The sequence below is a fragment of the Poecile atricapillus genome, chromosome 1 (assembly GCF_030490865.1).
Source record: "Poecile atricapillus isolate bPoeAtr1 chromosome 1, bPoeAtr1.hap1, whole genome shotgun sequence".
In the NCBI taxonomy this organism is placed as follows: Eukaryota; Metazoa; Chordata; class Aves; order Passeriformes; family Paridae; genus Poecile; species Poecile atricapillus.
This window is the reverse complement of record NC_081249.1, coordinates 137,598,466-137,624,673: the sequence shown is the minus strand read 5'-3', so window position 1 is coordinate 137,624,673 and position 26,208 is coordinate 137,598,466. Positions and strand designations below refer to the sequence as shown.

General features: G+C 39.7%; 1 protein-coding gene across 1 annotated transcript in view; it reads left to right on the top strand.

Moving 5' to 3' along the window:
- The window catches only part of SLC1A2 (solute carrier family 1 member 2), an 80,545-nt gene that overhangs the window by 37,102 nt on the left and 17,235 nt on the right, over nucleotides 1-26,208 (top strand). Inside the window, exons 2-6 of the mRNA XM_058829571.1 lie at nucleotides 15,023-15,162; nucleotides 16,302-16,454; nucleotides 17,076-17,326; nucleotides 20,768-20,927; nucleotides 23,895-24,021. Coding sequence (XP_058685554.1) covers nucleotides 15,023-15,162; nucleotides 16,302-16,454; nucleotides 17,076-17,326; nucleotides 20,768-20,927; nucleotides 23,895-24,021 — 831 coding nt within the window. The remainder of the gene's footprint in view (nucleotides 1-15,022; nucleotides 15,163-16,301; nucleotides 16,455-17,075; nucleotides 17,327-20,767; nucleotides 20,928-23,894; nucleotides 24,022-26,208) is intronic.

Here is a 26,208-nt window from a genome sequence, read left to right as displayed (position 1 = left end):
ATACTTGGGCAGGGCAGCAGAGTTTTAAAGAGCATTTGATAAGAATGCTTCTTCAATTAGGTTTATTGTGCAAAACAGGGTTTAAAAATTTTCCCACTTAAATCTGTGTACTAAATATGTAGTCAAAGACAAGCAATTAAAGTAGTACACTCTGTATTGTTTCCAGGGACGCAAAACTAGGTCATGTACTCTGTGGATTTTTAATAGCAATTTCTACACAAACCTGAAAGCAACAAACAAGTGCTGCAAGGTGCTATAAAACTTTGCATCCTACTTTCAGTGCATCATTAAATGGACACAATCACAGCATTACTAGTCCAGTGTATTTTTAGCGTGTCCATTGTGGCTGCTTCTCCTCCTTGTTGTTTTTGAAGGAACAATCTGCTGATGGGGAAAAAGCTGTAAATGTAAATGATCCAGACATGCACTGGCTTGCACTGAGGACCCCTGTGGTCACTGTATTGACAACCAGAGCTTGGGTGAGAGTGCCAGGAATCAGAAACAGTATGGCCAGCTGGGTCTCAGCTCACTGCTGGCTACAAACAGCAGGACAATGGCAATGAATCATTGTTTCAAGTGTCCTTTGCTATTAACGTTTTCAAGCAACTAAATAAAAATGCAATAAATAAAAGCAATATAAGCTAAAGCCTCCCTAAAGCCTCCTAACTAAATAGTTAGAATTTTCTAGATGATCTACATATAATAAAAATAACCATTAGGCCCTTTCAAAGCAGTATTAGCTTCAACATCCATAAGTACTAAAAAACCTAATATTTGGTCATCGTTAAAAAGATAAGCTAGAATATGTACAGCCATTAGTTATAATTTGATATTTAGGCATCAGTTGTTTTCAGTTTAAAACTCTGTTTTAAATTGGGGGTTTTTTATGAGAAGTCACCTAGTAAATTCTAGGGCTGAATCTTCCTGTGGTTTAGTGGCTAGGGACCAGTTCAGTCAAGCAGATAAACATGTACTTAACTTTAAGGATGTGTGTAAGAGCTGCCAAGTTAACACACAGCTGTGTCCCAGGAGATCTCTTTTTATTAGATTAAAAGACCAGAAGATCATGTTTGGGTGTGACATGCTGTAAAGTGAGCCTCCAGTTGTGTGCATTTCCTCTAATGTTGGCCTGGGGATGAGCCAGTGACAGCTGAGGAGTGTCATGCTTCACACAGTTTACTATCCCATTTCAAACTCATGTGGAGATCTCCATTGCTTAGACTTTTAGTGGTGTGAGATTTTTTTATTTCTTGGCATTAATTTCCTCCAAAAGTGAATGAGATTTTCCATAGCTCCACCTTTAGGTAAACATTCAAGTGAGTTTCATAGAAATGTCAGTAAAAACTCAGCAGAAGCCTTAGGATTTGCCTGATGGGAGTCCATTATGGGGCATAAACTTTCTGTTCCTTGGACTAAAGCACCCTGCCATACATCACCATTTTGCTGGACACAATGTTTATACAATATGCTTTGGAATTCACCATGGAATACACAGATATAGTGCATGTGGTTTGGGTTAAGACCATTCTGTAATTTATGATTGGAGATGTAGATGAGTGTAATTTAAGCTAAAAGTCTGCAAGCTTTCTATTTTTACAGCGTGTTCTACAGAGATTCCAAAAGCCATTTTAGGCTTGGTTTCTCCTTAAGCAATCTGGATTATAGATCTCACAAGGTAGAATGAGAAAAATTGCTTGTGGTATGTCCTGCTTACTTTTTCTAATTTTTTATTGAAGGATTCATTCAGTTTATATCTGGATAATACTTAAAATTCTCAGCCCACAGACTGATAAATGCCAGGACAGTACTTTTGGAAATACTGTGCTACCTGCTTTTCTTAAAGTCCTGTCCTGGGTATCTAGAGCTGCTCAGTGTCAGAGATTTCAAACCCAGTTAAATGACCTGTCTAGTTTTACCTGTTTCACTCTTCATATTAAAAGACCATAGAATAACAGGAAAAATAGCCATTTTATGCTTCCACTAACTGAAAATTCAAATTTCCATTTTGAATTTGGCCAAGGTTAGAAAACCCATCCTAGTTTTCACAGAAGCTCTTGTATCCTTACGCAGTGGCAGTAGTTGTATCATGCAGAAAACCAAGTTCAGCAGCTCACAGAAAGGCAAGCTGCTGTTGAACCTCACTAGTTTTGGATATGAATATTTGTCTTCAACACTTACACAGTGCTGCTTTGTGTTGAAGGGAAACACCTAAGAAGAGACCACCAAGCTCAATTGCAGTATTTCAGTTGAGGTTACTCCAAGTCATGCTGCAGTCCACTGGACAATATTAAATAAGCAAGAAAAATAAAGTATTCAAGGAAATGCCTTGTTAGAATAGAGACTTACGGAATGCCAAAAATAATCTTGTTCCTCCTATTGATTAAATTCTCTCAACTCTTTTCCATCTGTAAAATGAGTGTAATGAGTGTCTGGGGGAGACAGGCAGATCCTTTGATGGAGTGGTGCATGCTCTGAGGGCATCACATGTTTAAGCTAGAAAGCAACCCAATCACCCATCCTCAGGTCCATAATCTTAAATATACCTACCTTCTGAAAGCTATTTTGCATTTATGAGTTCCCACATGAATACAATGGGTTTTCTGGGTGTACCTTCCCAACAGACATCTCTGATCTGTTGGTAAGAGAGAACAACAGAAGCAGATCACCTGAGCAGCCTGTTTATCTGAATGTCCATTCCATTTCATGCAGCTACTAGAATAAATTACTAGTCCATGTGAATAGGAAACTTTCCTTCTTTCACAAGGTTGTGGTCAAAGTGTGATTACTACTGTTTTCCATGCATTTTAAAGGCACAGCCTGAAAAAAAGGCTTCAAACCCTAATTACAAAGGCACATGAGGCAAAGAAGATGCTTTACACTGGGTGAAAGTCATTGCTGCTTTTTAGGACTTCCTCTGTAAGAAGTCTTTTTGAGTCCAGTAGATGGCATGCACTCTTCAAAGCTTGCTGTGTGCGATCACAAATGCTCCTCCAAGGAGCACGTGGAGTTCTCTTTTTAAACTCTATCCCAAGTGATTCTGTTATGCTACACGTGATTTTTCTATAATCTCTTTAACATACTACAGGGACTTAGTATGCCTTCAAAACTAAATTTCTTCACTTTTTCAGGGCCCAGCCCAGGTAATTTTTGTTGAGATGTTTTTCAAGGAACATGAGCAGTTTGGACAAAGCAATTTTGTTGGAGCAGTAGTTGTGATGAAAGCAGTCTGAATATCTGGCTATAATAAAAGTGTAGTGGCAATAAAAGAGAAGCAGGCATTCTAGGTAAGAAAAGCTAAAGAAATAAACAAGAGAAAAGAATGGCAAGGTGTTTTTTGAATGGGACACATTTTGAGCTAAATATCTCATATGGTGAGAGAAAAAGCTTAAAATGTCTTTATTTCTTTTCACCCTGTGAGGTGATACTGTACTGATGAACAAATACAATCTGTTTATAATATTATGCTATAAGACTTCTGTACTTTCGTCAAGGTTTCTGGCACTCAGAGATTGCAGTAGTAAATTACTAGCTTTTTAGTTGTAAGTCAGATTTTGGAGAACAGCTGAGAAAGACCATTATCTGTACTCAGAGGAGAATTAATATCCATTTGGGTATGTAGGAGCAAATTGGGACTTGGAGTTTTCATACACTAATTCAAATTCTGACATTTTCTGCATAGAAGTTCAACTGTTTTCTCGTAGGCTTCTTAGTAGTTGCTCTTGTGCAGTTTCTGACTGTCCACAGCAGTTTCTGGAAGAGAGCTTTTCCCCACAGGAAGCACTGAGGAATGTTTTCAAACAGAATTAGTGCTGGATGCAGTGTTACATGCTGGCTTACTGACAAACATCTCATGGAAATGAATGCATTTTTTACTGAGTTTTTGGCTGCTTTTTATTATCTGAAGCCTTGTCAAACTTGTATCTATCTTTGGACTTTGCAGGGTTTAGAGGAAAATATTGCAGTGTGAAAGGTCAGCTATCTCAGACCTTTGCCACTGGCTGTTGGAGAGTAGCTCTGATGGTTGGGTTTGTTAAGCTTGATTTTTCTAGTCTTCTGATTGAATGTGCATAGAAATCCTAGCACTATTCAGTCATTTCTCAGAAAACAGAAAGTAAAGAGCTTTTAGTACTTTGAGAAGCACTTTGTTGGATATGTAACTTCTAAAGCATACTGGAACAGAAATACAAAGTTTTGGTATGAGAGGGAACTTTCATTTGCAGGTTAAAGCAGTAATACCTGTGGTCAGTGTTTTTACCTGGAAGATAATTTGGAACTGTTTCGAAATCACTTGGAATTTTACAGCACAGCATGAGTAAGACTCCTGAGGCATGATGGATAGATGGGCATTTTCACAGGAAACTACAGGGAATTTTCAAAGTAGATACCAAGAACAACAGTCAGGATGGGATGGGCGTGGAAGGTTTTCCTTATTTTTTGGTTTTTTTCTTCTCATTAATATGCGTCATACTTTTAAAATAAATAGTTAATACACAGATATGGTGAGAAAATAAACTAAGCAATTGAGACTGCATCCTTTTATCCCTAATAGTGTCTAGATGAATGGTAATAACTGTGTTCAGATTTAGTTAAGACTTGCTTAGTTGTAGAGTTCTGATGCACTACTTTAGCCATGGCTGGGGGGAGTTACATGGCCACTATAAACTTTTTCCATGTGGCTGATGTGGTCAAAGATCTCTGGTGTGGACACCTATAGTCACACAAACCTGAGACAATTTACTTCAGGAATAAAAGGCTTTCAAGAGCCATTACTCAAGAAATAAATTTATAGGAGAAACTGCATTTTGTTTCCCCTTCTCATGACTAATTCCTACTATCTCAATCAGAGCTCCTTGATCAGCCTCTCATTCTGTGGACTATTCTGAATTATACAAAACCCCCCACTCTTCTACTCCTTTTTGTCCCTAGCCACCATGTCTAGGAGCTGCTACATTTCTGGTCTTCTCACATTCTCACTGGCTTAATCTTTGTTTAGTGCCCTTGAAAACTATGCTAATCCCCAGTAATTTCATAGCCTTTTTCTTTGTGCTGCCTGGCACACCCCAAGTAGAAGCAAATGCAAGGTCATGATTTTACTTGTTTCAGAGTTTCTGAAGATGTAAGGAAATAACTTCTTGCACAAAGCACACTGTTATTGTATAATTTGCCATGATGATAATAATAAGATTCATCCTTAATTCTTCATCTCAGCCTCACTAAATAATTCTTGGGTAATGAAGCATGCACAGTCCCAGGTAGTTATACCACTATAAAGCCCTATCATCAAATTGGCAGATATTCCACATGTGCATTATTACATAAATAAATGATCATCTTTATGGTAGGTATTATACTGTCTGGTCTAAACCACACTTTCTTGCTTTAGTCTCTGAATGATGCATAGAATAGAATCCCTGGAGATAGAAATTCACCTTGTTTATTCCAAATAAAAAACAAACTGGTGGCCCTTCTTGCATATAGAACTGATATCCCTCTAAAGTCTGAAATACAGACTAAATCTGAATCTTGCCAGGAACCATGGAAGCCTACAAGGACACTTGTCTGTGTGAGGTCTGAATAACTACCTTAGCTTTGTTCTTAGAAACTGTAGCTTAATCTTTTTCCATCAGGCTTTGTCACAACACTTAAATCAGAAAGTTAACTCATGCACTCCAATACACACTCTCTTTGAGGTGTTCAGGTCAGGTTTTTATAAGATTAGGTAGCAGATGCCTGAAGGCAGTGCTCTGCAGGGTCCCAAATGGCTGCCACATGGAAGGATACCTGTAAAGCTTCCCATGGCCCCCTTCCATCAGACCCACCATGCAGTGAGTACACAGGTGGTGTTACACATCTCCCCTTTTGCAACTTACTGCAGAAATTTCTACAATTTCTATAAGTTGCTTTATCCCTATCTACCTGACATTTCCAAGGAGTTTCTAGGTATGGAGGTACATACATGTCTGTATAAAATACACTTATCTTCTTTCTAACAAAATCCATGTGATTTGGTATGATCTGTTTGCTTCATGTGGTTTATGGTGCAGAGTTCCATGGAAAGTGAACTTCAGTTCGTGAACTCTCCATAAAGACTAATACTCTTTTCCACACAATATGCTATGAAATGCTTCATGGAATCTAAGGTATAAGTGAGGAAGAAAAATTGAGCATAGGAAAAGGCATTATCCATGCATTGCGGTCTGTCTAAAGAGATTATTGAAAGCCATGTATGTGGCCATAGGATGTGTGATTATGAATAGAAAAGAATTCCTGCCTGGCAGATTCATCATCTTTACCTCTCTCATTATTCAGATGTATTGCTGCAGCCCAGTTAATAAATAAGTCAATATATTAGTCAGTCAGACATAAAGAAACCTTGAAAGGGAGAAAAAAGTCTCTTCCACAGTGATATATATTTGTGAAAAGACCTGGATAGATATGGAAAAAAAGATCATACACTTGTAAAAAAATTGTGTGATGTTATATTTCATTTTCCTTTGCTCCTGCTATCAAGTGGCCTATAGACTACCCTCTCTCTACAAGGCAATTAAGCTTCCTGAACAAAATTCAAAAGCTGCAGAAACTGTTAAAGGAAGCATTTAATGAATAGAAATCTCATGACAGTTCTAACAGGGTTTTAAAAGCGCAAGCATAGCATAAATTTAACAATTGCAAACTCAAATCATGAAGAGTTGTTTTCTTAAACGATCTCATGGAACAATAGTTTAAAAAAATCAGAAGAGAGAGATGTAATTCTCATGTAACTCTCTCATGTAACTAAATCAGAGTAAGAAGTCAGGTCACACAGACCTCTGTTCTTCTCAGGTTCAATAAGGATGCTGCTGATTAGCTATTTGAATATATAATTGGAGCATCATAGAACTATTTAGGTTGGAAAAGACCTTTAAGATCACTGAGTCCAACTGTTAAACCTTCATTGCCAGCTCCTCCCCCAGACCTTGTCCCTAAGTACCACATCTACACTAAATAACTCCAGGGGTAGTGACTCAACCACTTCCCTGGGCAGCCTGTTCCAATGCTTTTTGGTGAGGAAAGTTTTCCAAATTTTTAATCCAAGCCTCCACTGATGCAACTTGGGGCCATTTAAATTGTTTTATCCGTAGTTGCTTGGGAGACCAACCCTCACCTGGCTACAGCCTCCTTTCAGGCAGTTCTGGGCAGTGATAAGATCACCCCTGAGCCTCCTTTTCTCCAGGCTAAACAACCCCAGCTCCCTCAGCTGTTCCTCACAAGACTTGTGCTCCAGCCCCTTCACCTGCTCCATTGCCTTTCCCTGGACATATTCCAGAACCTCAGTGTTTTTCTAGTAGTGGGAGGCCTGAAACGGAACAGCATGTTTGAGGCATGGCCTAATCAGTACTGAGTACAGGGGCCAGCCACTGCCCTGGACCTGCTGGCCACACTGTTGCTGATCCAGGCCAGGATGCCATTGGCCTTCTTGTCCACCTGGGCACGGCTGGCTCACGTTCAGCTGCTGTCAACCAAAACCTCCAGGTCCTTTTCCACAGGGCATCTCTCCAGCCACTTTGCCCAAGCCTTGCAAGGGGGTTGTTGTGACCCAAGGGCCCCAGGACCCAGCAACTCACCTTGTTGAACTTCACACAACTGGCTTTGTCCCATCGATCCAGCCTGCCCAGATCCCTCTGCAGAGCCTTCCTGCCCTCCAGCAGATCAACACTTCCACCCAGCCTGATGTCATTTGTGAGCTGACTGAGGGAACACTCATCCAGATCATTGATAAAGATATTAAACAGGACTGAGCCTTGGGGAACACCAGTGGTGATTAGCTCTCAGCTGGATTTAACTCCCGTCGCTGCCATCTCTGGGCCTGGCATCCAGCCAGTTTTTAACCCAGCGAATAGTGCACCCGCTCAAGCCACAAGCAGCCAGCTTCTCCAGGAGGATACTGTGGGAAATGGTGTCAAAGGTTTTACTTAAGTGCATGTAGACAACATCTACAGCTTTTCTTTCATCCATTGAGTAGGTCACCTTGTCATAGAAGGAGATCAGGTTGGTCAAGAAGGACCTGAATTTCATAAGACCGTGCTGGCTGGGCTTGATCCCCTGGTTGTTCAGATATGCTTGTGATTAAACTCACTCATATGATTATATTAAACTCACAGCATGTACAGGAAATGGTAACTCAGAGGAAACAAAATGGCTGTAAATTGTTCCTGGGAGAAAAGTTATTTTTCCTGCTACAAAAAGGCTTCAGGGTGTTGCTTGTAATACCAGTCCCTAGGCCAAATCAGGCTCCATAGTAAATTTTCACTCAGAATTCATTAATGTCTCACAAATAAGAAGAAAAAAGCCTACATAATGCAGTTAAAATTCAATAGAAGGGCCTAGTGGCAGCAAGCAGCTTAAAACCCTTGTTAATGCAGAAGCTTATGTTACTCTTGTTTGTAGTTTCATGTTTTTGGTTTTGCACTTTTTTAATTTTTGTGCAGAAACTGAGACCTGACCAGATTATTTTACTAATATATAATGCAACATTTAACACCTAACATTACATAGCAAGAGTGATGCAAAAGCTAATGTGTGTTTTCCACAATAAAAGTATTTCAGCTGTTTCACCTGCATGGCCTGATATATTCTGGCTCTGTATGCTGAGCTTTACCATTTCCAGTGTGGTTTGAAAACTGTATCTAATATAACAAATGAAACCCTCAAACTATAGCACATGGCATGGCAGAGTGAGACAATATAGTCTCAGGCTGTCTCCCTAAAGAATCTCAGCAGCTCTTGTTGTGATATAATTAATTTAAACAGCAGAAAACACTGTTTGAACTCAAACTAGAAGTTTCTTGGTGAACTCATGCTTGGGCCCTAATTTCATAAGAGTTGTGGCAAACAGTTCGGACTCCTTCCATCCAGCTAGTGAAATCCCTTTTGTTCTGGTGACGTTCCATAAGTTTTCCTAGTCACTTGTCTTTTATCTAGCAACCAGAGCATGCCCTTTTCTACATATGAGACAGGAGTGAACTGCTCATGGGGTGGAGCAGATCCATACTCCTTCTCCCTGTCATGAATACAGCGTGTAATCCTTTATAATCAATGTTATACTGTCTTTCCAGGGAAAGGGGGAAAGATACAACCCTGATCCAAGATTTGCTGCTAGCAAATATTCTTCAGGGCATATTAAGCTCTCATTTACTCCCATGCAACCCCACTTATTGCTAGGAGGAGCTTTGTGAATGAGGAATCATGTACGTTGCTGTCCACCAAACTTTATCATACCATTTTTGCCATGGCTTTTGAACTCCAGCTGCGTTTGAACCACTTGTCTAAGTACTGTGGAATTGGCAGACGAGATTTGCAGTCCATTCACTTTTTATTCTGAGGTCAAAAAAGCTGATTCAACTTTCTATGCCTCCTCTTTTTTTCTTCTTTCCTTAAGAAGACCAGTCCTTCTAGAAACAATTGTACTTTTATAGCTGCTATTTACTCATTGCTTCAGAAGAAACCAGTGCTTGGTTTGACAACAAACACATAGCTCAAGAGATATTCTTAAACCCTGATCTTAAGCCTGTCTGTCCAAGGTTGTTTTCTCAAGAACAGCTCTTTCTACCTCGATTGAAGTAATTGCTACAAAACAAAGCAGACTTTTATACTGAGAATACCTGCTTGATTAACTGACAGAGATGAAATACCTTGAACAGAATAAACATGATCTCTATTAATTTACCTTGTCCCCAATATCTGTTTTCAGGAGCCTTGTTATGGTCTTTGCCTACATTTTTCTATAAATGAAAGACTATTTTTTCCCTCTAGTCTGTAATATAGGTTTAAGCCAAGGTGGAGGAGTATTTGGGAAAATGGAGAGTTCTTTCCCTGACTGAAAATAAAATGGCTTTGTCACTCAAGCACTGTGTGAATCATTAACCCTTAACTTTTGTGAGGAAAGAAGTTACATTTGGTAGCCAGGACACCAAGGAAAAGCCAACAGTCCCCCCTAGCCTTTTGGTCATAGAAACTTCAGTGTGAATACAAGAATGAATAAGTTGAAGAGATACAGAGAGCAGATTATTCCAGAGGGAACTGAAAGAAAACCAGAGGAAAATGTTTTAGGAGGAAATAGGATCAAAAAATACCAGGGACCTTAGTAAATTATTTTCCTGCATTTTGGCACATTATGTGTAGCAGCCAACAAGAGAAACAGGCTATAGCGTTAAAAGTGCAGATAAATAAATTATCTCATATAGCACTGTATATCTCACATGCAAAACTATCTGTAAATATATAGATAATGTTAATTCAAATGCTTATGGACAAATTCTTTTTCTTGTACCTTGTACATATGGTGAAGATGAAGGACAGTAGCTAACTTCTGGCTTATTTAGGCAAGGGAGTAAAATGGAGTAAAACTCCTTAAAAGGGAGTAAAACTGAAATTTAATTCTGATACTAAGTTCTAATAATGCACTTATGTATCACATTGTCAGGGTAAAGCATATTTGAAATCAGTGAAAATACAGACTGTTCATTTTGGGACAGTTCTACTGTACTCTACTAAGGTAAATAAAAATCAAATCTCCTGGGCTCAAAGGAGTTTCTCCCTTTTCTAGGGAAAGCTGCCTCGAAAGGGAGAAGGATAGGTGACAGAGCTAAGCAGAACATCCTGCTAAATTATTCAAAGGCTACAACATATGTCTAGCTCTTAGTATGTGCTGTTTGGTATGATCTGTTGTTTCATGTGACTGCTTGACTACTTATTTTCCAATATTTAGTTCATTTTTCATAAATCCTGACAGTGTTATTAAGCATCTGTAGTTAGCAGTATTGTCTTTGAAGGTCTTGGTAGTTATGAGTTCTCTGTGGAACTCTTTTGGAGCTTAGCTGTTTGTCTGCTTGTCACAATGACATAAGAAAATAATGAGCAGAATTAATTTATGTCTTTATGTTCTGGCCTCAGTGGAGTTAGACTAAAAGATGTTTTGGTCAGATGGGTTTCAGATAAGCATTCAGAAAGGGTCCATTGTTTGAATAACCATAGAAGCTCAGCACAATGGAATAATGATTTATTTAACTAAGGTAATAATTTGCATGTTTGAGAGATCACAGCTGCTAAAATGTATTCTTCACTGTTCTGTGATTCTTACCTGTGTACAGAGGTACCATTAACACTGAGATTAAATTTAGGGTGTTCAGTTGCGTAGGAGGGCCTCTGGTTGTTGGTACACCTCTGGCTTTGTACTTGAGTACAGCACTGCCCATGAGCTGGAGTGTAGTCAAGCTCCACTTCATCATGCACTCATTTTATTCCATCAGCATGAAAGTGTGAAGCAGAAGAAAGCCTTATATATGTTTAAGTCCCTTCTCTGAATGCATTAACGTGGCCCTGTGGCCTTCAAGGTATGAAGAAAGCTGTGCATGTGAGTGTGCAGTGTCAGTGGGAGACAGCAGAGGAGTAGAACAGATCCGGGGAGATCTGGTTTGTAAGGGCCCATACTCTGCCCTGACTTATATCTGTGCATCTTCCATTGACCTCAACAGGCACTTCTTGCAGTTATCCTATCATGTGACTGCAGGTTTCAGGTGAAAAAATTCATTCTTCTGGAGCTAGGTATCATTACAAGATGCAAATAGAGGCACAAAGCCACCACAAGGAGATGATGTCTCAGTCCATAAGACAAAAATTAATTTCTGTGACTGAGACAAACAGATTTTCCTCTTCTAATTCAGTAATTCAGATTTTGTCATGTGCTACATAAGAAGCTTCTCTTAACCTTCACAGAAGGTTTATATTTCACTATTTTTTCTCCTCCTCTCCTCCCACAAAACAGTCAAAGGCCTGAACAATACTTCCTCCCTGGTCCAGTGATAAATATCTCGTTGTTGAAAAGCAGTGCTAGATTTTTTATGGTACTATTTTTCATGTTCTGATATTCATTTGTCATCACTTTTTGTAACATGGGTGCACAGTTAGTGTATTTTCCTACTGTGTTTTCTTGCTTTATAAAGTCCATACTCATCAGAATTTCAGTCCATGCTGAAGGTTCACCTACAGTCTTGAAAAGGTGGAGAGTGTAAAACTTTGAAAAGTGGAAAAGGTTCCAGGAAATCAAACTAAGATTAGCCCAACGTAAAATCGAGTACTTCTGTTTACTGATCCATTTCAGTTCCACCCAATTATTTACTAGTGAGCAGACTCCAAGGTTTTCTTTTGAATTAGTTTCAGCAGTCCATATTTCAGAGTTTCTGAGGAATATATAATTAACCTGTAGTGAATAATAGGTCAGAACAAGTTATATATTCATGTTTGGAGTGCAAGTGAAACTAGTTGTAATCCTCGGTTGTAAAGTTTGGACCCCGAGTTCCTTGGGGTTTTGGCACATTTCCACTGGTGATTTCATGGCTTTGGGGCCCATGTGCATGAAAACTACAGACAGTCTTATCTTTCTTTTAATTCCTCAAGTGGTGCACATCATCCCCTGGCTAATCCTTACATATCTCTGATACTTGCATGGATAAGTCTTCAAGAAGCAGGCAAACCTCACATTTGAGCTGTCAGAATGTGCACTGGCATTCTTTGTTATTTCACTGTCAGCAGCACATTTTGTTGTGACCACTGTTGTGAAATATTTTTAAAATTGCAGAATGAAGATTACAACACTTGGAGGGGTTTTACCCCCTTTAACAAGAAGAAGGAATAGTCTCCTAATGCATTTCCAAATGGTGTTATTTTTTAAGCCATCAAGTGTAATGGAAAGAAATGCAGTTTTCAGTTTGAAAGGGAAAATTGTAGAAATCAAAATGCATCAAAATGACTGGATTCTTATTACAAGTCTAATGACTTCCTGTTGAAAAACTTATAAAGACAACAAGCTGTACAATATTAAAGTAAAAAAGTTTTGATTCATGGGGATGAGATGAGACAATGGGTGTTCATGAGAAACTTTATATAACTTTTCAGACCTGTTTGAGGCCTGTAAACCTCAGTCTGCTGTTCTAGAAGATTTTCTAAAATCTTGTCTTAATCTGACATAAAACCAGATCTCAAAAAATATAATTTTCTAGATAATAACTTTTTTTTTTTTGTTTACCTATTTCTCATATTTACATAGCCTTAACTTTCAGGGGAAATGTTTGATTCATAGTAGTGTTTTTAGTATTTTTTTCCAATACATTTTAATATTTTGTATATAAAAAGGGAGCCTATTGCTAACAATTTCTCAGCTATTGAGAAAAGTAGAGGTATGACTTTTTCAGGCCTGCACTTATGTGTGTATCACTTTGTTTTGGGTTTGTGTGGCCTGCTTTTGGTAGTGGGGGGGCACGGGGTGGCTTCTGTGAGAAGCTGCTGGAAGCTTCCACCATGTTCCTGAGAGCCAATCCCTGGCAGCTCCAAAGATGGATGTGCCACTGGCCAAGGCTGGGACAGTCAAGAATGGTGGTAATGCCTCTGTGATAGCAAATTTAAGGAAAAGAAAAAAAAGTCCTTATTGCACAGATGTAACTGTGGCCAGAGAAGAGTGGGGTGAGAACATGTGAGAACAGCTCTGCTGACACCAAGGGCAGTGGAGAAGGAGAGGGAGGAGGCGCTCCAGCCACTGGAGCTGGGATTCCTCTACAGCCAGTGGTGATGGCCGTGCTGAGGCAGCTGTGGCCCTGCAGCCCATGGGGATCCATTGGGATGCAGAGATCCACCTGCAGCCCATGGAGGAGCCCCATGCAGACAGGGGCCCTGTTCCATGCTGAGGCAGCCTGTCCTTGAAGGACTGCACCTTGTGTAAGGGGGACCCACAGTGCAACACTTTGAGGGGCACTGTTACCCATGGGAGGAACTCGTGCTACAGCAGTTTTGGGAAGACTGTGTGCCCGTGGGAGGGACTCACGTTGCAGCAGTTTTGGCAGGAGTGCTGCTCGTGGGATGGAGCCACACTGGAGGAGTTCAGAGAGAACTGACTCCTGTAGGAGGGACGCCGTGGTGAAGCAGGGGAAGGACTCCTCTCCCCAGGCAGTGGGAGAAGCTTCGGGTGATGAACTGACCACAACCCATATGTCCTGTCTCCTTGCATCGTTGGGGTAGGAGGGGGGGTGGCAGGAAGGTGTTCTTAAGGACCTAGTTTACTTCTCATTATCCTGCTCTTTGTTAGTAATAAATTTAACTCATATCCCTAAGCTGAGACTGTTTTTCCCGTGACGGTATTTGATGAACGATTTCTCCTGGTCTGTGTTTCAACCCATGAGCCCTTTGTTTAATTTTCTCTCCCCTCTCCAGCTGCAGAGGGGAGTGAACAAGCAGCTTTGGTGGGTGCCTGGCATCCAGCCAGCATCAACCCACTATACACTTCCTCAAATATAAACCAGAGTTCGTAAAAAATCTTTTTCCTCTAGCCGTTGCCAGTTCAATGGAACTGAAGGTTTTCTTGGGAAATGCATAGTTTTCTGACCAATTTTCAGTGGCAATTGTTCAAGTCTCATTACAACCAAGTTAAAAGTATTCTCTTGAGCTCAACATTTTGATTATATTAAAATAAAATGTTAATGTTGAAATTAAATGTTTTCAAAAGACTAAGTAAAATGTTATTGAATGTTTTATTTTGCAAATAAATCATATTTTTAAAACTGTTATCTTCAGTTGGAATTAAATAAGGTATTAAAATTTCTATTTTCCTGCTAGTAAAAACTTTGTTCTTCATCTGTCTCTCCTACTTTAGTAAACAGCCATGGTCTTTGGGGAAACTGAGTTTTCTAGCTCCACACCAGTAGTTTAGTCCATGAAACATTTGGGATGATATGTCCAGTGAATTAATTCTGATTGTATCTTTACCATTTTAGAAATAACTGCCAAAAATACTGTGAAGGCTACACCTTTAGAAAGACACACCATTGCCATTTCAGAAACTTCTTCAGAGCAGTAAATATGCAGTGTTTATGAAATGTGGGAGGTGGTGGAATATGCGTCAGATTCCCCAGTTATATATGATGGACATAATCCAGACTTTCCCTTTTGGCATCTTGTGCTATAACTTCTACTTGATTTTCACTTTTTATTCTAGTGCCAACAATATGCCTAAGCAAGTAGAAGTCCGGATGCATGAAAGTCACTTAAATCCAGTGGAGCACAGATCCAAGAACTTATGTGTGCAGTTCTGCCAGTCCCTCCACAGGAATCTGCTCCTGACTCTTACTGTGTTTGGTAAGCTGTATGTGCTGCTCTGGACACTCTGTGTGTATCTGCATTTGTTCCTGTGGCACCACAGCCTCTGCCTGTGGTCTTCAGCTGTTCCAGCTGAACAGCCAGTGAGTAAATAGGATGCCCATGGGCACTGCTTGTGTAGTTCAGGTGAGCAGGGTATTCCTGACACAACACAGAACAAATCCACATCACTGAGCGACCTGATTTGGCAAGGAGTGTGATTTAAACCCCAAGGCCAGTCAGTGTCATCCAGTAGAACTGAATGCGCTACACTTTTTTTAGTCAGTGATTTGAAAAAAAAAAAAAAAAGAAAAAGACAAAAACTACAAAATTTTCTTTTTTCTCTCAGTTTACACTTCACTGGTTTTAAGGTTGTCTTCCCTCTCTGTAGCTGTAAGCCAACGCTCCATGATCTCATCCTGAATATTGCCTCTGGCTTTAGCAGCTTCCAAATATGGAACAGTTTGACATTTTATTGTGGTTCACTGGCTCTTTGCCTGTTTCTTTTTCACTGAAAGCCCAACAGCCATATGCAGCAAATTTGTAGACATACTCTTGTTATTGTTTGAAAAACCAGCTGCAACTGGTCTTGATCTGCAAATCCATCTCCATATTTTCAGTCTGCAAAACCCCATACTTCTGAAGTGCTTGCCTTGGATCACCTGATGCTGTCCAAGGAAAAGGTTTTAAATACACATATATTTTTCATTGTATCAAAGAGATACTTCATAATCATGGTGGCTGTGAATCACAACACAAGCTTTGCTATCAGGTACATTTGGGCTTGGGATCAGGGGAAAAAAAGGAATCCTGGATGTAAACATAAAATACCTGTTCACAAAGATCATGTTACAAAAGTAGAAATGGCATTTTTTTCCCCTAAACTATACTTTAACAGCCTCAATCCTGAGCGTGAGGTTTAAGTTTTATCCCTTTATCCACATAAATGATGAGGAGTTTGTTTGTGATTTGAGAACATCAGGACAAGGAGAAGGATGCAGAGCATCAAAAAAAAAAAAGAATAAGCCATGAGCCCTAAGAATCAAGTTTTCTTCAAAAAGAAGAAAATACTGTGCATTATTCCACATCAGGCAGTTCCTTCTGATACCCACCTGCTCCCTTTTTTGTTCTTCTTCCAGGTGTTATCCTGGGTGCGGTGTGTGGGGGTCTTCTTCGTCTAGCAACACCTATTGACCCTGATATCATCATGTTAATAGCCTTCCCGGGAGATATACTTATGCGGATGCTAAAAATGCTGATCCTCCCTTTAATTATCTCCAGTTTAATCACAGGTAAGATACATTAGCCATAAATATTCCAGGATGCTTTCTATAGATATCACCTGGTTTGCTTTTTGTGATGTAGGAAGAATAATGGTGTCATCCTGTCAGCATTTTGCAGTTGCAGGGGGTATTTCAGAGTAAATTTCTGAATAACTTGGTCGGTTTTAGTATGTATATGCTACAGTGAATTTATTTCCAAACACATGTGCACATGCTACCATCAGAAATTTCTTAATATGCTGTTTGATCTAATTTCTAAATTGGACCTTGCAAATAAAATTCCATAACACTAGTGACCCTGGACTTTTGAAGGTGTGGTATCAGCCAGACCATTACCAGTTTGCAGAAGTCAAGGGCAAAAGATGGTAGAGATCTTCTCTATTTTTCAATGCTTCCTCTACAATTAGATGCAGTTTTAAATACTTATCTTCAAATTATTAGCAGTAGACAGACATAAGAAATAGAGGGAGAAGCATCAGTAATCTGTCTTGAGGGGAGACTATCACAGGGATGAAAACAGGCACCCATAGGTACTCATAAAACTTCGAAAATTATAAAGGATTTTATTTTATAATTATTGAATTGGATATTGCGTGTCAATATATTTGCTCATGTCTTAAACACCTGCAGGACTGTCTGGATTAGATGCTAAAGCAAGTGGCCGCCTGGGGACAAGAGCTATGGTCTACTACATGTCCACCACAATTATTGCTGCTGTGCTGGGTGTGATTCTGGTTTTAGCCATCCATCCAGGGAATCCAAAACTCAAGAAACAGCTTGGTCAAGGGAAGAAGAATGATGAAGTATCTAGTCTGGATGCCTTCTTGGATTTGATCCGAAACTTGTTCCCTGAAAATTTGGTTCAAGCATGCTTTCAGCAGGTAAGTCCTTCTGCTCCTTGGTAATATTCTTCACATCTTTTACTTGTCAGGGTTGTCTGTAGAGTTAATGTCATTGTTTAGGTTAATCAGAGAAATAATGACGCAAAGAGGAATACAGGTCTAAAGTCTTGAGCAGGTAAATGAAAGAACATTATTTATAGCTGCCTTGGTTTATGTTGTAGTTATTTAAATTCATTAATTTTTCAATTAAGTTTATTTTAGTTTTGTTATTAAGTAAACTTTAGTTTCCTCCATGCTTTTCATACAGTATCCATGGTCATGAATGCTGGCTCGGTCTTTCACCCAGGTTGAATTTTAACTTGTCTGTTAGTTACAGAGATGATGGTTCTGCAATATTTAGAATATATAGATGATGATCATTCTAGCTCGTTGTCAAAAATGTACCCCAAAACCCAACCTCTCATAACCTCTATTGCTGTGTTAGAGTCCAGGTGAAGTGGGGATTATAGATCCAAAGGGCTGATCCACCCACAGGTGGCTCCATCTCACCAGCTTTGGAGCATGTTGGGAAGGAAGGATGCTTGCACCATGTGTTGCTTGCTCTGTGGGGAGATAATTTTGTTTTTCACCAGTGCTTAATCAAAACACCTTGACTTTAAGAGGTAAAATAAGCTTAAGCATATTTCTTGTATGTAAGCTGCTTTTCCCTCCAACTGAATTGTTTGAAAGTAATGCAGACAGGGTTTTTTGGGGACTGTTTTTTATTTTTTAAATTTTAACAGGATTTGTTGCCAAACCTATTCTTAAGTGTTCCTGTGTGAAATTATGTGATAGCTGGTGCTGTGGTTATAGCCAAAGAAAAAAGTAAAGAGAAAAGGGGGAAGGGAGAAGAAGCAATAGGAATGTGGAAGAATGGAGGGTGACCTCAATTGCCAAAAGGGCTTGGATTGCTTCACCTCTTACATGGACTTCCACATAAAAACATATAATCCTTGGGGATTTAGAGAGAGAACATTCTCAGTATTTCCAAATCATCACAGGAATGTCAGTCATGTGGTCAAACTGTTGGTGGCTAAACATCACATGTAATGGGAAATGTATTTTTGCAAAATTGAGTGAGGGAAATCAGGGTGCTTTTTTTTTTTTCTTCCTCTCCCTCATTTGAACTGAGGGAGAGAAGAGAAGGAGAGAGGAGGAAAGAAGAGAGGAAAATTCAATTTCATGTCAGTAGAAAGTGGTCAAATATCTTGAAAAGGGGCAAAAAAGCAGAAAAAAGAAGAATTAAGCTACCTGTGTCAGATAGGCTGTTTAAAACGTTAGTATTATTTTTTCAGTGTGTGTAATACCAATGTTCAGGTTGCTTCACTGGTTATGGATCAGCAATTCCACCAATTATTTTTAAATTTAGTAAAAAAAAAAAAAAAAAAAAAAAAAAAGAATAACTTGGCTTTTCAGTGTTTGACTTTAGCAGATTCCAGACTATTTTCTAGTGAAAACCTCTGCCACAAAGCCACATTTCATTTGTGAAGTGTGACTAGATGGAACTTTTGCTCCTGCTAGCCCTTAACTCCTCTGTAAGGAGTTAGGCTTTACTTTTCTCTCTTTTTTGGAGGAAAATTACCTGCTTCAATGTTGTCAGCATATATTTTCTTTCCCACATTTATAGTCTTTCTCCATAGTCACTCAGTTTCCAGGTAGCCCTAGGAGGAAATGTTTTGCTGTAAACCTGCAAAGAGTGGTTCTGAAGGGTGCACAGCAACGGTGCTGAACAGTGTGGGGGGAGGTTTTCATGCCTTCCATTGCCACCAGGCAATCACCATGAGGAGATTCATGTGCAGCTTTGGAAGTGTTCATCTGCAAACTGGACTGTGGGCTATCATGAGATTTCAATCTCCCCTGAATTTTAGCATGGTCCACAAGAAAGTTTAAATACATGATGAAAATTTCTATTCCAGCAGAAAAACCATAGGACCATTTGTAAATATGACTATGACATTTAAATGGTTTTCTAGTCTCAGATGTGGTCAGAATCTAAGCATTATGGCAGACTCAGCATTTTTAGACACTGTGGCCTTGTGCAAAGGACTGCTGAGGACCTTTGACTTAAGTGACAGTAGTGGAATTTGTGAGTGTGAAGTGTCTAATATTTGAAGTTTAATTTCCATTACTCTGTTCTTACATTCTGAATACCTCACATAAAAAGTACTTTGTTGACAACATCCCTCAGATAAAATTTAAGTCTGAGTAGAAGTAGGCATGCAAGAATGTTAGGTGGTTTCAGGACAACGGAAGAGTTTCTCATGCAAAGCTATGTAGGTTTTCTGTCTATATCCCCCTCTCCAGATTTAGGCAGGAGGTTTTAGAAGGAGAAATGTAAGGTATTTTAAAACCAAAAGGCTTTAAACCATATGGATCAGATCTGGATCATCATCCATAGTACTACAATGTCCATGTCAACAAGAAAGAGGTGCAAACATTCTTTGAAAAGCTAATGCACAGTTTCTGTCACCTTGCTATCTTGTGGGAGCAAGGGGAATAGGGGGGAGGTGGGAAAACATGGAAAGCCAGTCATAGCTTCCATACCATTTTGCCTGTCCCAGGACCATGAAGAGGCGGGAAAAGGGTCAAGGTGTGAAGTGGGAGGAAAACATCCCTTCTGAAAGCAGCAAATCACAGATCTCTCTTTTTTCCATTCCGTCCTCCCTTCTTTCCTAGCTGTAACCTCAGGCTCACTTCTCCTACCACTCCTTCCCAGCTTTTCCTTTACCCTGCCTTTCATGTACAAGGAAAGGTCCAAATGCATTCATAAGCTGATGCCTTCTTTTTTTTTTTAGGTGGTCAGATTTGTATCTGGCAGCATTCGTAATCTTCTGTAATCTATCCCCCACAATCTTTTAATTAGAGAGCTCAGGGGACTTCTATATTCCATTTTGAGCTCTTGCAGTCAAGAGCACAAAAGCTGTAAGAGAAGTGTTGGAAATGTCCTGAATTTTTGATTCAAGTTAACTGGGATGACTTGAGCTGGACAAACCATCCTGAGTAACAAGCCTTACTGCAGAGTTCCTGCCATGACTGACCCTTAGAGGCACTTGGCCTTTGGGGCTAAACAAATGGTATCAGCCTGTAACACACAGTCTGGGAAGCACCCTTTGTGAAATGCCTGGCCAAAGGGACTAACTGTCTGTAAAATTAAGTCTTGATCTTTTATCATCATTGCAGTGATAAAAAACATGTTTTTGTCATACTTTTCACCCTGCAGTCATGAGGAAGACCCCCAGTACTTTCTAACATTTGAAACTGTTGAAAAACAGGCTTAGTTTTGGAAGAAGGGTTAAGAGACTGTAGAATGCATGTCCAATCCTTTACAAATATAGTTCCATGGAATTTCAAGTGAAGACCTTATATTATTAATTACTTATCTACCATATGGATGCATTCAGTCTATTTCCATTCTCATCCCCCCCTTTTTATTGCCTTCAGATCCAAACTGTCACCAAGAAAGTGCTGGTGCCACTACCTGTTGAAGAGCCACCTAATGTCACTGATTCTGCTATTGCTATGGTAAATGAGACAGCCCCGCCTGAAGCCCAAATGGTCATTAAGAAGGGGCTTGAATTCAAGGATGGCATGAATGTCCTGGGTAAGGAAATTTTTTGCCTGTCAGATATGTACATGATATGTATGTCACAGCTTTTTGCTGTGGCTAGGTACTCAGTGTTGTCTAATTTGGTCTTCAGGACGTGTTTAGTCTCTCCTGACAATCACCAAATGTTATCACCTACTGCATGTCCATTGGTCTCTGAGATATCACAGAAATCAGCAAGTGAATTGTTCTGGATTGGCAGCTTTGTGGTTATGAATTGGAGGAGTACAGTGGAGCATGTAGGAGGTACCCAAAATACCCTTTCATCCTAGAGGAAGCTGACCTAGGCCAATACTAATGCATATTGGCAAAACAGTATGGGGGAGAGCTTCAAGAGCCAGTTCTTCACACACCCCCTGATGGATCTGAGCTAAATTGTTTCCAGTAGGTGTCTCGGGTGTGCTGAACTAATTTGGCTGGAGGCAGAGCCTAAAGTGAGAGGTGGAGTGTGAACCACACCACCCAAGAAAAATCCCAGAAAGGCTTGACACATTTCTGAGTCACTACTCCCTCCTCCTTTCATCCTGGCTGCTGACCTTTACCAGCTGCAAATGCCATCATGCCATCTTGTCTGGACAAGCCAGCAAATGGAGGTGGTAGGAAAACTTTGCCTATCTCCCACCCTTTCCTGAAGCAAGTGTTCAGTCTGTGATGGGGGTACATGAGAAACAAACAGCTTCCACACCACTTCTATTTTCTCTTCCATGTCTAGAGTCCCTGTTTTGTCAGCCCAGGGAGGAGCGCTCCTCCTTCAACTCCTTGCTTTCTGCATGTGGGTGAAGTCAGTCACAAATCAGCTCTCAATTTGTAGCCTCACACCTACGCTCGAAGCGACAGCACATCCACAGGGCTGAGGCTGACACCTCTCTGTCTATAGGTGTTGTCCTCAAAGTGGGACAGTATGGTGGGGTACCTAATCCCCTGCTTTCTCTCACCACAAGGCCATAACCTTTGAAGGGCAAATGGCCTCTTACAGCTGTTGAACAGCTCTTGCTGACACAGTGGCTGCTGTGTCTACAGACCTTCCTGAGGTATTGTTGAGTTGGCTGGCTGCTTTGCTTAGATGTAGGGGAGATGATAACATCTATAAGCTGGTCTTGTTTTTCTGTGAAGCAGCCTGCTCTGCAAGAGCCCTGTATCCTGCCTGCCTTCATGGCTCTCGTTCCATTCCACATGTGGGGGCAGATGAGCCGCTTTCAGAGCTGCAGGTTGGCATTTTGCACCAGGCATGAGGCAGCAGCTCATTGCCAATGCTGTTTACCCTCATCTGTTTTTTTCCCTCCTGGAATTCTGCTTATGCATTAAAATGAAACAGTTGTTCTGATGTGAGAGATGCATTACATTTAATGCTGGGCTTGTTTTGTGCAGGCTCTGTCATGGAAAAGATCTACAAGGCTGAATAAAATTCCTACAGGAAAGAAATACGCACTTTAGCTGAGGAATTTGCTGTTTTGACCAATGTCTCTCAAATTTCTTGAGTTTTTTGGGTTGGTTTGGTGTGGGTTTGATTTTGAATGAAGAAATGAAAATGTTGTGGGAGTTGCCATCCAGTTTGGATAAGCTGTACAAGCTGGGAAAATTCCTGCAAATAGGCACCAATCTGACTCTCATGACTAACGTAACAGCTCATTTGGAATTAATGAACAAAACTACCAATTAACATTTTCTAATGCAGATTCTGAGTTCCAGGAAGTAACTTGGTCTTTGAAAAGCTTTTCATCATTTCTCTACGCTCTACAGCACACAAACATATGCTTCACTTCCCTATTCAACTGACTCAACAAAGATAGCTTGGTTCTAAAGAATGACTTTGTATCCAGGAAATTGGATTAAAAAAAAGAAGAAGAAAAAAAAATCTGGTTGCTAAACCCAGTGTGAGGATATGGGACAGCCTGTCTTTTCCCAGGCTATTGCCAGCTCATATTCCCTTATCTTGAATATTTTTGTGTCCCAGTAATTTTTTTCCATAGGAATTTCCCAGATGAGTTTACACATTTGTTAAATACTGGACTCATATCATGACTGAAAATTTAGCCTCAAAGATTGGCTGAAGATTCAAACCATCTGTCAGTATCAGTTAATAATCCAACTCTGGATGCTGCACATTTCTGGATCTAAAAGGTTAGCATTGAAGAAACAGCTCCAAAGTAATCCATGGCAGATGCATCAGTTGTTTTTTCACACTGATAGTCCAATACTCCAGATATTCACATCTTAGCATTTACATTTAGGAGCCAAATGTTACCCATAACGAATGCTATGATTTTATATCCACTGATAGCCTTTTCAGTGAGGTTAATCGGCTTATTGGGAGCTCTGTGGTTAAGTGCAATACCCACCTTCTCCTCCCACCTCTACCTTCTTCATTTAAGAAGAATACTCCTGGCCTACAAAAGTTCTAGGGCTACTTTTGCTTTTCCCTACACTCCAGAACTGATTAGTCTGTCAAGGCACTTTTGTAAAGCCTGAGAAAATTCCTTTTCATTTCTAGTAAATGTTCTAACAACAGAGTTATAGTGCAGCACTGTCTTACCTTTCCCATTTGCCAGGGCTCTTGAGGTTTCTAATAGCTGAATGGAACTGAGAAGATTACTTTATTTTTTGATGATCAGATTAATACAGGAGAAACCCCAATAAAATCATAATTGGGTTGTGAAATTGTAATTTAGTAAAACCTCGAAGAATTAAAGATTTTCTGGATTTTATCATGGTAGTTGAGAATGAGTACATATTAAAAAGTCCCAAGACATGTGTAATACCCTATAGGTCTGAAATTCTGAGCAATGTGCTCCCTGCTTGAGCAGGGAGGTTGGACCAGATGACCCACTGTGGTCCCTTCCAGGTTTACCTGAACTGTGATTCTATGCCTCTGTGAAATCTGGATTTGCAGGTAGCATTAAGACATTGACTAGGTGCAAAAACTTCCTAAAAGCCTTCTTTTTGTCTTGCAATTTTTCCCAATAGGTTTGATAGGATTCTTTATTGCTTTTGGCATTGCTATGGGGAAAATGGGAGAACAGGCCAAGATGATGGTGGATTTCTTCAACATCCTGAATGAGATTGTAATGAAGTTAGTAACCATGATCATGTGGTAAGTTTGTAGTTCCAACTCACAGAACAAAAAAGTAATTTTTAAAAAGCCCTTATAAAACCTTAATATAGTGATGCCAGTTTGTTAGTAAACAGTGAAATTAAAAAGTTGACTTTCTAAAGCCTTGACAGGTATATTAGAACCACAGCAGCATTATTTCTATTTGGTGAGGATTATTTAGGGCCCAGTTTGAAACATTTCTGAAGAGATTCTGTTCTTTGTGTGCTGAAATACAACACATGCATGTACCAACAGAGGCCTTCAAATGCCACATTGGCTATGGAAGTTCATTATGTGGAGAGCACCTAAGCAAGCAAGAATGGCCCACATAAGAACACCCCAATCTTCCTGGAAGGTTAGCATAATCCCAGGGTATTACCTAGGAGGTATAATTACAAAAAAAGCCTGTAGACATGATTTATTCACAGCCTTCTTTAGTAAAAAATCTTTACCATCAAATAAAATTCCAGTAGTTTTCAGTGATGTGCAGTCCTTTGTGCAGAATGTGTCTTAGAAGCTCGCTGCAGTGGGGTCACGGGAAGATGCGTGCCCTGTTTTTGAAGTATACCTGTTTGTAATGGGGCCTGATTTGCCTTTAAGGAGTGACTTTACCCAATTAAGTCTGAGCCCTTGTTTACAGTTCTGAGAGGGGACTCTTTCTCTTTCTCTTTTATTTTTTTTTTAAGTGTTTCTTCTGAGTGCTTCCCCAGAGCTATTTGTATGCCAAGTGTGGCCATCTCACATAAAGCCAGTTTGCCAGAACATAAAAACTCATTCCTGTGTTTGGCATTGTATTGCTGTGTTTCCTAGGTCTTTGAGAGCAGAAATTGCCACTCCAACATCACACACCTGTGGTGGCTCATGGCTGCCTGGCATTCCCTGGTGTCCCTGGTAGTAATTTCTTGAGCTGCAGGGTGCCTGAAGTGCGAGTCGTCAGCACCATCAGTGTTTCAGTGGGACACTGTTAGGCAGGAGTGATGCAGACAGTAACAACAGTGTGGAAATGTGCAGAATAACAGAAAGAACTTGAAGCAATGACCTTGCACTCCTGATATGCTCCTGCTTTTCTGTAGATGATCTTATAAAGATGATCCGCATAAAACCAAAGTTGTTTTTATTCACAAAACTTTCAATATTTACTCAATCTCCACTCGATAGAGAGATGGTAACTATACTCTCATAACCCTCCAGGGACTAGAATTTATTCTTACTTAACACTATTTGCTAGACCCAAGACTTAATACCCTGCCTACAATATAAACGCTCTCTAGTAGTCAATGTTGCAACAGAAATCTTTCTGTTTCAAGAAATTCCCTGTAAATATTTATTTTTATTGATGTGCTTTTTATTTCTCTTATGAAAAAAGGAAATTGATGTTGGGAATTCCTTTAGTTCATCTCTGTTTAGAATTTTTAAAGATTTGTTGAGGCCAGAAGCATGGGGGTTTTAGTGTGTGTTTATAAAGAAAAATACACTTCCTTATGCAGAGTTAGGTTTTATTTGGTTTATGATTTCTCAACACAGGCATCTGTAACTCCCATGGCACCTACAGGCTCTCAGGAGCATGGCATTGCTACACAAGCATAAAGCAAAACAGACATCTGGCTCTGACACCATGTAGCTCTCTATAAGAATTGTATTTTGTCAAGTTCATTGAAACGTGGATTTTATGATAACTGGTATAAGAGCTGGGCTTGCATTTGAAGTGATTGAAGGCTTTCCAGGCCTTGGGCACAGTGCTTGAGAAACCACGAGATATTTTAACAAAAACCAGGAAGCACTTTCATTCTGAAAGTCAGTTTCTTTTGTATTGTTTTAATGATTGAGGAGACAAAAACCCTACCCTAAGTAAAAAAAGCACATGAATAATGAAGAATCCATAAATTAAAAAGCATTTGTCTGAATTGGTGAAAGAACATAGTGGAAACATTTTTAGCCTTCAATATACAAACAGTTCATTTCAACAAATACTTTAACTGAAGTAAATAATGCAACCCCCTGAAACCAGATAAACAGTGGGTTGTAAAAATTATGTTTTAAGAACAAACCTCTACCATTCTTTATAATGATACAAGCCTGTGTAACATCACCATATTCCTGTACAATGCTATTTCAGGATTGAAAACTATTCAGGAAAGGCATATTCCATTTGACAGGATGGAAAATTAAGTAGATGGGGGGATTTGC